This window comes from Rutidosis leptorrhynchoides, chromosome 4 (assembly GCF_046630445.1).
Source record: "Rutidosis leptorrhynchoides isolate AG116_Rl617_1_P2 chromosome 4, CSIRO_AGI_Rlap_v1, whole genome shotgun sequence".
Lineage (NCBI taxonomy): Eukaryota > Viridiplantae > Streptophyta > Magnoliopsida > Asterales > Asteraceae > Rutidosis > Rutidosis leptorrhynchoides.
In genome coordinates this window covers 550,679,878-550,692,797 of record NC_092336.1, presented here as the reverse complement: position 1 = coordinate 550,692,797, position 12,920 = coordinate 550,679,878, and the positions used below count along the sequence as shown (strand labels likewise).

The 12,920-nt window shown below is 33.3% G+C and overlaps 1 protein-coding gene and 2 long non-coding RNA genes across 4 annotated transcripts; 2 read left to right on the top strand and 1 right to left on the bottom strand.

Annotated features, from left to right (window-relative positions):
- Nucleotides 1-6,483: 6,483 nt before the first annotated feature.
- On the bottom strand, nt 6,484-7,941 carry LOC139839951 (uncharacterized). Of its 2 annotated transcripts, none has more exons than XR_011757165.1 (3): nt 7,873-7,941; nt 6,710-6,850; nt 6,484-6,610 (listed from the first exon to the last, which is right to left on the bottom strand). It is a non-coding gene; the product is annotated as an uncharacterized lncRNA (long non-coding RNA). The 2 variants fall into 2 exon arrangements; XR_011757164.1 differs by lacking the exon at nt 7,873-7,941 and adding an exon at nt 7,278-7,410.
- Nucleotides 7,942-9,852: 1,911 nt separating this feature from the next.
- Nucleotides 9,853-10,392, top strand: LOC139842692 (uncharacterized). Its single transcript, XM_071832808.1, has one exon. The coding sequence runs from the start codon at nt 9,853-9,855 to the stop codon at nt 10,390-10,392; it is 540 nt and encodes a 179-aa protein (XP_071688909.1).
- Nucleotides 10,393-10,682: 290 nt separating this feature from the next.
- LOC139845214 (uncharacterized) lies at nt 10,683-12,679 on the top strand. The gene is made up of 3 exons (XR_011758237.1): nt 10,683-11,005; nt 11,976-12,044; nt 12,193-12,679. It is a non-coding gene; the product is annotated as an uncharacterized lncRNA (long non-coding RNA).
- The last annotated feature ends 241 nt before the right edge of the window (nt 12,680-12,920 follow it).

Genomic DNA, 12,920 nt, shown 5'->3' with positions numbered 1-12,920 from the left:
TAACGTCAAGTAACATCCGCTAACGTTAGCTAACGTTAAGTTACGTCAACTAATGTCAACTAACGTTAATTAACGTTGACTAACGTCAACTAACATCCACTAAGGTCTACTAAGGTCCACTAACATTAATTAACGTCAACTAATGTTAATTAACGTCAACTAACATCAACTAACGTTAACTAACGTTAAGTTACGTCAACTAACGTGAACTAACGTTAAGTTACGTCAATTAACGTTAAGTTAACGTCAACTAACGTTCACTAACGTCAACTAACGTTAAGTTACGTCAACTAACGTTAAGTAACGTTAAGTTACGTCAACTAACACTAACGTCAACTAACGTTATAATTAACGTCCACTAACGTCTACTAACGTCAACTAATGTTAAGTAACGTTAATTAACATCAACTAAAGTCAACTAACGTTAATTAACGTCAACTAACGTTAATTCACGTACACTAACGTTACTTAACGTCAACCAACGTCAACTAACGTCCACTAACGTCAACTAACGTTAAGCTACGTCAACTAACGTTAATTATCATCAACTAACGTTAAGTTAAGTTAACTAACGTTAATTAACGTCAACTAACTTCCATTAACGTTAAGTTACGTCAACTAACGTCAACTAACGTTAAGTTACGTTAAGTTACGTCAACTAACATTAAATTACGTTAAGTTACGTCAACTCACGTTAATTAACGTCAACTAACGTCAACTAACGTGAACTAACGTTAATTAACATCAACTAACGTCAACTAACGCTAAGTTACGTTAAGTTACGTCAACTAACACGTTAACTAACGTCAATTAACGTCCACCAACGACAACTAACGTTAATTCACGTCAACTAACGTTAAGTTACGTCAAGTTACGTCAACTAACGTTAAGTTACGTTAACTAACGTCAACTAACGTTAAGTTACGTCAACTAACGTTAATTAACGTCAACTAACGCCAAGTTACGTTAAGTTACGTCAACTAACACGTCAACTAACGTCAACTAACGTTAAATTACATTAACTAACGTCCACCAACGTCAACTAACGTTAACTAACGTTAAGTTACGTCAACTAACGTTAAGTTACGTCAACTAACGTCAACTAACGTCAAGTTACGTTAAGTTACGTCAACTAACGTCAACTAATGTTAAGTTACGTCAGCTAACGTTAATTAACGTCCACTAACGTCAATTAACGTCAACTAATGTTAAGTTACGTTAACTAACGTTAATTAACGTCAACTAACGTTAAGTTACGTTAACTAACCTTAATTAACGTGCACTAACGTCAACTAACATCCACTAACGTTAGCTAACGTTAAGTTACGTTAAGTTACGTTAAGTTACTTCCACTAACGTTAACTTACGTTAAGTTACGTCAACTAACGTCAACTAAAGTTAATTAACGTTGACTAACGTCCACTAATGTCCACTAACGTTAATTAACGTCAACTAATGTTAATTAACGTCAACTAACGTCAACTAACGTTAACTAACGTTAAGTTACGTCAAGTTACGTCAACTAACGTGAACTAACGTTAAATTACGTCACGTCCACTCACGTCAACTAACGTTAAGTTACGTTCACTAACGTCCATTAACGTCCATTAACGTCAACTAATGTTAAGTTACGTGAACTAACGTTAAGTTACGTCAACTAACGTTAATTAACGTCAACTAACACTAACGTCAACTAACGTTAATTAACGTCCACTAACGTCTACTAACGTCAACTAATGTTAAGTTACGTTAATTAACATCAACTAAAGTCAACTAACGTTAATTAACGTCAACTAACGTTAAGTCACGTTAACTAACGTTATTTAACGTCAAGCAACGTCAACTAACGTCCACTAACGTCAACTAACGTCAAGTTACGTCAACTAACGTTAATTAACGTCAACTAACGTTAAGTTACGTCAACTAACGTTAATTAACGTCCACTAACTTCCACTAACGTTAATTTACGTCTACTAACGTCAACTAACGTTAAGTTACGTTAAGTTACGTTAAGTTACGTCAACTAACGTTAAGTTACGTTAAGTTACGTCAACTAACGTTAATTAACGTCAACTAACGTCAACTAACGTGAACTAACGTTAATTAACATCAACTAACGTCAACTAACGCTAAGTTACGTTAAGTTACGTCAACTAACACGTTAATTAACGTCGACTAACGTCAACTAACGTTAAATTACATTAACTAACGTCAACTAACGTCCACCAACGTTAATTACCGTCAACTAACTTTAAGTTACGTTATGTTACGTCAACTAACGTCAACTAACGTTAAGTTACGTTAACTAACGTCAACTAACGTTAAGTTACGTTAAGTTACGTCAACTAACGTTAAGTTACATTAAGTTACGTCAACTAACGTTAATTAACGTGAACTAACGTTACTTAACATCAACTAATGTCAACTAACGCTAAGTTACGTTAAGTTAAGTTACGTTAAGTTACGTCAACTAACACGTTAATTAACGTTAACTAACGTCAACTAACGTTAAATTACATTAACTAACGTCCACCAACGTCAACTAACGTTAACTAACGTTAAATTACGTCAACTAACGTCAATTTACGTTAACTAACGTCAACTAACGTCAACTAACGTCAAGTTACGTTAAGTTACGTCAACTAACGTCAACTAACGTTAAGTTACGTTAACTAACGTTAATTAACGTCCACTAACGTCCACTAACGTCAACTAACGTCAACTAATGTTAAGTTACGTTAACTGACGTTAATTAACGTTAATTAACGTCAACTAATGTTAAGTTACGTTAACTAACGTTAATTAACGTCCACTAACGTCAACTAACATCCCCTAACGTTAAGTTACGTTAAGTTACGTTAAGTTACGTTAAGTTACGTCAACTAACGTCAACTAACGTTAATTAACGTTGACTAACGTCAACTAACATCCACTAAGGTCCACTAAGGTCCACTAACGTTAATTAACGTCAACTAACGTCAATTAACGTCAACTAGCGTTAATTAACGTCAAGTAACGTGAACTAACGTTAAGTTACGTCAACTAACGTTAAGTTATGTCAACTAACGTTAATTAACGTCAACTAACGTCAACTAACGTTAAGTTACGTCCACTAACGTCCACTAACGTCAACTTACGTCAACTAACGTTAAGTTACGTCAACTAACGTTAAGTTACGTCAACTAACGTTAATTGACGTCAACTAACACTAACGTCAACTAACGTTAATTAACGTCCACTAACGTCTACTAACGTCAACTAATGTTAAGTTACGTTAACTAATGTTAATTAACGTCCACTAAAGTCAACTAACGTTAATTAACGTCAACTAACGTTAAGTCACGTTAACTAACGTTACTTAAAGTCATCCAACGTCCACTAACGTCAACTAACGTTAAGTTACGTCAACTAACGTCAACTAACGTTAAGTTACGTTTACTAACGTTAATTAACGTCAACTAACTTCCACTAACGTTAATTTACGTCAACTAATGTCAACTAACGTTAAGTTACATTAAGTTACGTCAACTAACGTTAAGTTACGTTAATTAACGTCAATTAACGTCAACTAACGTGAACTAACATTAATTAACATCAACTAACGTCAACTAACGCTAAGTTACGTTAAGTTACGTCAACTAACACGTTAATTAACGTCAACTAACGTCAACTAACGTTAAATTACATTAATTAACGTCAACTAACGTCAACTAACGTCAAATTACATTAATTAACGTCAACTAACGTCCACCAACGTCAACTAACTACGTTAACTAACGTCAACTAACGTTAAGTTACGTTAAGTTACGTCAACTAACGTTAATTAACGTCAACTAACGTGAACTAACGTTAATTAACATCAACTAACATCAACTAACGCTAAGTTACGTTAAGTTTCGTCACTAACATCCACCAACGTCAACTAACGTCCACCAACGTCAACTAACGTTAATTAACGTCAACTAACGTTAAGTTACGTTAACTAACGTCAAGTTACGTTAAGTTACGTTAAGTTACGTCAACTAACGTTAAGTTACGTTAACTAACGTCAACTAACGTGAACTAACGTTAATTAACATCAAATAACGTCAACTAACGCTAAGTTACGTTAAGTTACATCAACTAACACGTTAATTAACGTCAACTAACGTCAACTAACGTTAAATTACATTAACTAACGTCAACTAACGTCAACTAACGTCAACTAACGTTAACTAACGTTAAGTTACGTCAACTAACGTTAAGTTACGTTAACTAACGTCAAGTTACGTTAAGTTACGTTAAGTTACGTCAACTAACGTCCACTAACGTCAACTAACGTCAACTAATGTTAAGTTACGCCAACTAACGTTAATTAACGTCGACTAACGTCAACTAACGTCGACTATTATTAAGTTACGTTAACTAACGTTAATTAACGTCAACTAACGTTAAGTTACGTTAACTAACGTTAAGTTACGTTGACTAACGTTAATTAACGTCCACTAACGTCAACTAACATCCACTAACGTTAGCTAATGTTAAGTTACGTTAAGTTACGTCAACTAACGTTAACTTACGTTAAGTTACGTCAACTAACGTCAACTAACGTCAACTAACATCCACTAACGTCAACTAATGTCCACTAACGTTAATTAACGTATTAACGTCAACTAATGTTAATTAACGTCAACTAACGTTAACTAACGTTAAGTTACGTCAAGTTACGTCAACTAACGTGAACTAACGTTAAGTTACGTCAACTAACGTTAAGTTATGTCAACTAACGTTAATTAACGTCAACTAACGTCAACTAACGTTAAGTTACGTTCACTAACGTCCACTAACGTCCACTAACGTCAACTAACGTTAAGTTACGTCAACTAACGTCCACTAACGTCAACTAACGTTAAGTTACGTCAACTAACGTTAAGTTACGTCAACTAACGTTAAGTTACGTCAACTAACGTTAATTAACGTCAACTAACACTAACGTCAACTAACGTTAATTAACGTCCACTAACGTCTACTAACATCAACTAATGTTAAGTTACGTTAACTAACGTTAATTAACATCAACTAAAGTCAACTAACGTTAATTAACGTCAACTAACGTTTAGTCACGTTAACTAACGTTACTTAACGTCAACCAACGTCAACTAACGTCCACTAACGTCAACTAACGTTAAGTTACGTCAACTAACGTTAATTAACGTCAACTAACGTTAATTATCGTCAACTATCGTTAAGTTACGTTAACTAACGTTAATTAACGTCAACTAACTTCCACTAACGTTAAGTTACGTCAACTAACGTCAACTAACGTTAAGTTACGTTAAGTTACGTTAAGTTACGTTAAGTCACGTCAACTAACGTTAAGTTACGTTAAGTCACGTCAACTAACGTTAAGTTACGTTAAGTTACGTTAAGTTACGTCAACTAACGTTAATTAACGTCAACTAACGTCAACTAACGTGAACTAAAGTTAATTAACGTCAACTAACGTCAACTAACGTGAAGTTACGTTAAGTTACGTCAACTAACACGTTAATTAACGTCAACTAACGTTAAATTACATTAACTATCGTCAACTAACGTCCACCAACGTCAACTAACGTTAATTAACGTCAACTAACGTTAAGTTACGTCAACTAACGTTAAGTTACGTCAACTAACGTTAAGTTACGTTAACTAACGTCAAGTTACGTCAACTAACGTCAACTAACGTCAACTAATGTTAAGTTACGTCAACCAACGTTAATTAACGTCCACTAACGTCCACTAACGTCAACTAACGTCAACTAGTGTTAAGTTACGTTAACTAACGTTAATTAACGTCAACTAACGTTAAGTTACGTTAACTAACGTTAATTAACGTCAACTAAAGTCAACTAACGTTAATTAACGTCAACTAACGTTAACCAACGTTAAGTTACGTCAACTAATGTTAAGTTACGTTAACTAACGTTAATTAATGTCAACTAACGTTAAGTTACGTTAACTAACGTTAATTAACGTCAACCAAAGTCAACTAACTGTAACAGAATGTCTTGCAGGGACTGAACTTCAGCTCTTTTGGTGAGCCGCGGCGCGGCGACAAAAGCAGAATTCGTGTTTTACCTAGTTCCGACTGGGTGAAAAAATAGAAGTCACTTACTGCATGGCCAATATTTTACAATACCATAGTAGACCATGGTCATCCATGTGAAAAGAACACTACTAAATTATGACTAATTCCATAAGAAAACATATGACCTTCCATGAAGTGGTAAATGTGATTTACTTTCATGTGACATACCTGATGTCCTGATGGGTGGTAAACTTTAACAACATTCATACAGAAATTTTCATCAAACAGAAGCTAATATCTCAAATCATAAAATCCTCATTGTTATGGACAATACCAGTCACTTATTTTTTATGCAATCAATGGCGTTTTCAAAAAGGCTCATCATCATCCTCAACCGCGGGCGAAAGTCAAAGGATATTAAACATATTATTGTACGGTAAAAGGATATGCTAAAAGGCACACATCCTAAATGAAAGTAAAAGGCGTATAGATATATAACAGAATTTGACTTACAGGTCTAGGATCGAATTTTGTTGAAGCCCAGTCTTGGGGTGAAAGTGTCTGTGACATATCAAAAAAAGATATTTCTTGAGGTGAAGCTGTTATTGCATTTTGGAAGTCACTTGCGCTTTAAACAAATAAACATAAATAAACAAATACCTTGTTTTAAAAGCAATTGTATCAGCAACAACAATAACCAAATAAGATACGTCAATCCATGCAACAACATTAAACAACTCGTACGTTAAGCTTTAATCCATGTAGTTTGTGCATAACCCACTGACTCGTATCTGTGTAGTCCTGCGTATTTAGTTTTTTAATCAATTAGGATAAAGACAGTCTTACAAATAATCCAGTGGCTATACCAATACCAATTATTAATATACCGAGTAAAATCCTCATTATACGAATCACTAATTTCGAAAAGGCTCACCATCATTCTCATCCTTAGAGCTATATTATGTGGCTATTTAACATATGATTATACAGATGTAAGCTATAGTGAAAACATATGCTAAAAGGCACACATCTAAAATGAAAGTAAAAGGCACATAGACCCAATTTTTTTGAAGTTTAGTCTTGAGGTGAAAGTGTCATGTAACATATCAAGGAAAAATAAATCTTGAGGTGAAGGCGTAATTGCATTTTGTAAGTCATTAATTTCACTGTAGACACACATACGAAATCAATCATTAGTGACATGAAAACACATAAATCAGTTAATTACTTCTAAACGGATGTAAGGATGTTATGTTTCATCCTTGAAAAAATAGTCCCGGATGAGGTGCAATGATGGCAACTCTTTTATCACAATACGAGATACGGAGTGGTCAGCCAATGAAACGGCTGCCACATGTTCTCTGCCTAGTCCTGGAATAGCTTGTACCTTGAGCTTTAAGCCATGTACTTTGTGTATCATCGACTAACTCATATCTCTATAGTCCATACATAGCTAATCGTACCCACGTCAAACTCATTTTAATTGGGTCGTCAAAAATTAATTCATTTGTGAGTCGTTTACGTTTCGCTTCTGGTAGACCACTAACCCCATGAAAACCAACCAATGCAATTTGTATGATATAAAGCTCAACAGAATCCAAGACTTCATTTACAAATATATTTACAAGTCATGAACTGTAACCTCAAGTTATTAGGAAAACAATATTTGTGTAGCTATTTCCTAAGTTATTTTTTTTCTAATTAATATCGTGATGAAGACAGAGTCTTACACAAAATATGACTAACTCCTCAACTGTAATTTAGGGAGAGTCATTTAGGCTTTAAATAAAAAAATTGGATATAAGATATCTTTAACCAATTACCTGCAAGGATTCAATATGGTACAATAGATCTTGAAAGCTACCTGATATCCGTTCAAATGGTAACAACTACTACATTTTCCTGCAAAATAAAACGGTTAGAAAATATCTTGACTTTGATAAGGTTCTAAGACAATAATAATTTAACAATGAGTAACATACCAGAAAATAAATAACTAATCTCAAGCATGTTAAATCGCGTTATACGGAGTTCCATCTGGGAGTACAAATTAAAAATCACTTGTGCATAATAGCCAATTGAGATGAGAATCCGAGTAATCTTGAAAACTTGGATAAAAACTACTAATAAAACATCACTCATCAATTATTATATGGAGAAAACTAATTAAAATCATTTAATTATTACTAGAATCTTGATTAACAAATTGTGAATTTAATTACTACGTGGTTTTTAGGACTAAACGTGCACGTACCCCTTTGGAACAGACCCTGCCCTGGTTCAATCTTGAAGCCAATTCAAATACGAATCATTCCCTCTCTTCTGTAGATCTAATTAACTCCGTTAATTGTAACGATTAAAACGTCTTGGACTTTTAGAGAGAGAGAGAGAGAGAGAGAGAGAGAGAGAGAGAGAGAGAGTAGAGAATGAAGTAAAGAAAGGGGTTAAATTGTATATAATAATCGAGTTTAAACCAATATCTGAAAAGAAAGAAAAAAAAGGGATTTATTCAAGTAACTGCAAATAAGAAATGTCAAAACCCTAACAATACAGAGTGAGAGACGATTAGCAAAATTGAAGATCAAAGGAGAATTCGCATATTAAATTACTAAAACTGATAACGATAATATAATGACAGAAATTATACGTTATGAGAAGATGATCGGAAAGAGAGAATTAAAAACAGTTGAAGATCGAAAAAAAAAAAACTAAAATATTGGATTACAAAAATTATTGATGATGATGACAGAAATTTTATGTAATGCGAAGATGATCGGAGTAATATTTATAGGGTACGAGTGTGGGTATTAGCTCAACGGTCGGAATTTATATAAGGTTTAAATGATCCACCGACTCTTATTTGCTTAATTTTTACGTACGTTCCTCAATTAATTTGAATCTTTAACTTTATTAATTTATCTTTATTAATACGGAGTATAATATAATAATATAATATAATACATTGGAGAATGCTAAATTAATTAAATACTGTATTAAATATTTAGATAATATCTATTACTATCTTATACGAAGTATTTGGCTATAAAGATGATGTCATTAAAAATGTATGACAAAACTTAAAAAAAATCCAAAAGAAAAAATTTGAGATATGAATGGTGATGTCATAAAAAATTTTCGTTTACAATTTTATTTAACCATCTAACAAAATTAAGAAATCTAATAAAAAAACGTTTTTTTTAATAAAACTCCATAATTGATGTCATTCGCCCTCGGGCGGATGGCGGACTTAATGTGGGGTCTCTTAATTGCAAAAACCTAGCCTTAATCGGCAAGTGGTGGTGGAGGTTTCACACCGAAACCGACTCCTTGTGGGTTAAGGTTATTAAAAGTATTTATGGGGCTACGGGACTACTTAACACGGGTGGGAATCTTTCTTGTACTAACTCTACTTGGAGTAATATTGTCAAAACAGGTTTCGAGATAAATAATGCGGGTGTCGAATTTTCAAGTTCCTTTGCTAAGGTGATCGGAAATGGTAACAATACAAGATTTTGGGAAGATGTTTGGCTACTGGACAAACCACTCAAGTAGGTTTTTAAAAGATTAGTGCGGCTCGAATCAAACCCTCATGTCACGGTCTCAAATCGTATACAACAAAAGGATGGCACGGTTTCATACTCATGGGAATGGTCTCGGATAATTTCGGGACGTACGAGAGGCGAGTTGGATAACCTTGAAGATCTTCTATCATCTTTTGAAATGCATCCGGATAAAGAAGACTTTTTTTCATGGAAGCTAAGTGGTAATGGTTCTTTCTCCAAAAAAAACTAACAAAACTTATCATGGAGAAAAAGTTTCCTTCAAATAATTCAAATTTGGTGACTATGAAGAATAATCTTGTTCCAAAAAAAGTTGAGGTATTCGTTTGGAGAGCGAAGCGGGAGAGATTACCCGTTTTGTCCGAACTAGACAAACGGGGTATCGATCTACACTCCGTTCTTTGCCCTCTTTGTGGTATGGAAATTGAATCGGTGAAGCATTCTCTTTTGTCGTGTGTGCATGTTCGTGAAATTTGGGAAAAAGTACCTGATTGGTGGGGTTTTGATTCGATTAATCTATCTTTTGATAATCTCCTATGTGGTTGTGGTCCTTCTAATTGCTCCGATTTGGGTAGAGAAATATGGCAAGCGGTCGAATGGATTAGTGGCTATCTTCTTTGGAGGAATAGGAACCAAAAAGTTTTCAAGAAACTTTCATGGACCGCCCCGAATGCACTAAGTGAGATTCAAGTCTTGAGCTTTGATTGGGTTGTGAAGCGTTGCAAGCAAAGGAAAGTCGAATGGCACGATTGGCTTCATAATCCTAGTGTTTACCTTGTTTAAATTGTAATTTTAGATGCGCTTATTTATCTTGTATAGTAATTTGGCGTAGGTTTCTAGCTCGGTATCCTTTCGCCTTGCAATGTATTTCTCGATGTATTTTGCGTTTTGATTTTATATGACACTGCTTTTCAAAAAAAAAAAAAAACTCCATAATTAAATAAAATAAAATATTTAAAAAAACAAGTAATCAAGATCCTGCACGCCTCAAATTTTTTGAGAAGACAAATATAGATATCAAAAAGCACGCTTATACTCTCTTCAAAAAAACCCTACTCACAAAAAATAATAATAATAAGCCTCTACTGTTTCTCATCTCTGTTATGGATTCAATTCCTCAGTTAATATCATCCTCTTCTTCATTTTTCAGATACAGATTCAAAAAGGCATCATATAATCAAGATTTTCTTCAGATTCAACATCTATGTTTGTTTACCTTTTTGGTTTTTTTCTACCCTTCTTCTTTTTCTTTTTAACAATTATTGAATTTGAAGATTTTTAGGTTTAAATCCGTGAATTATTTGTTACTGGCGGCTGAAAATGGAGAAGTAGAGGAGTATTTCATAAATGATATGCAAGTAGAAGTTCAAATTCGAGAAAAACAACACCTCAATCGGTATGTATAATAGGTATTCCGTAGTATTTTTTTAATTTTATTTATAAATCCAATATAATTGTACATTGTGTGTATATAAAGATCACTCTTAGTCTGTTTATATAAAGTTTGAAGAATTTATAATAATAAAAAAGAAAAGTGAGTAGTTAATTGACGTGTAAATTTTATTTGAATTGAATTTCAATGTTTGACATGTTATTGATTAATGAAAATTGTAGAAGTGCACTAAAGGTGTTTGATGAAATGTCTGAAAGAAATAGATACATAGTAGTATTGTGGCACAATTTGTGAGCTAAAAAAAAACTTATATTTATTTTTCCTGAAAGTCTCAAATTTTACCATGAGCAAAATTTACAATCAATTACATTGTTGTTCAAGGAAAGTGATTTGTTTTTATACTTATTATCTCCTTTTAAGAGCTTTTTGTTTCAATATTTAAATCTCTTTTAGAAAGTTAGTACCTAAATTGAGTACTTATCCACTATAAAAAAAAAGTTAATACTGAATTGCTATATTACATCATAAATTCTTATGCATTTACTGTAGGTTAAATTGGAGGTTTTAAGATGTATTAGTCATCCTACTTTTTTCAGTAAATGGGTTAGGCCACGAGGTTTGTATCAAACATTTAAGTTATAATAGTGGTTAACTTTCTACTATTTGTTAAGGAACATGCAATGTATGATATAATGACTTATTTAGGCGAACTAATTTTGCATTTGTTTAGGGTCATGCGACTTAAAGCAGTTTTATATATATATATATATATATATATATATATATATATATATATATATATATATATATATATATATATATAGTAAAGAAACATGTCTGATGACTTACTTAGGTAAACATCTATGATGACTTTGCTTTTTGTTTCTTTCTTTGTTATGATATGGAATTCTAAAAACTTCATATGTATTTAAGGGTATATTACATATTACATTCTAAGTTGAAGTTTTTTCAGTATCTTAACTAAAGAGGAAGAAGGTGCAAGATACAATTAAGAAGATATGTGTATATTAAACTACCGAAGGTATCCATTTTTCCAGTATCTTTTTAATGTACTTGAGCATTATGGGTATTTGAACGCTCTGAGAAAAACTGACGTTAATTGTGGGGGTAAGTTGGTTCTCATCCCAATTTACACTAACATAAGCAAAACCAATGTTTCATTCATGTAGGGTCTCATACATGTTAGTGATGAGATATCTGAGAAAGAGTCTATTATGTTGAAAGAGAATTCAGATATTAGGTTGGAACATTTAAGGAATTGGAGATTAATGTAGGTTGACGGGTACCAGAGTTGAAGGTTGTGAAGCTTATATTGGCCAAGTCACCTTTACTAAAGAAGGTGAGGATAAATTTTCTTAATAGATTAGTTAATGATGAGGAGTTATGTATGTTAAAAGTTCTCTCAGATGCCCCACACGCTTCACCGGTGGTTGAATACGTTTTTAACAATCCATCAGATGATGAAAATCAATATGTAGTTTAAACTGTTGGTGTATGTGTATTTCGTGTATCGGTTAAACTGTTGGTTTTGATTGTCTTGATGTAGGTTTGGTAGTTTGTACGGTCTGTTCAAGTAGGATGGATGATTTAAATGGTTTTGGTATTACTTGGTGTATGTGTATTGACCGAACATGAAAAAACTTTTTACCTTTTACCTTTTTGGTGTATGTGTATTTCATGCCGCTGGTGCTAACCGCTTGTATGAGAGCCTAGTTTGATGTCGTCCAGATACCAATTGCGAATGATATAAATGGCTCGTAACATAACTAATCGTGAATGATATAAACATATTTAGCGAACCCAAGTCAGATGGACAAGTATCATAATTGTTCAGTAGCTACGGCACATTTCAATGGTGTGAGACTATATGGACTAATTATCAAGTTATCATCAACAT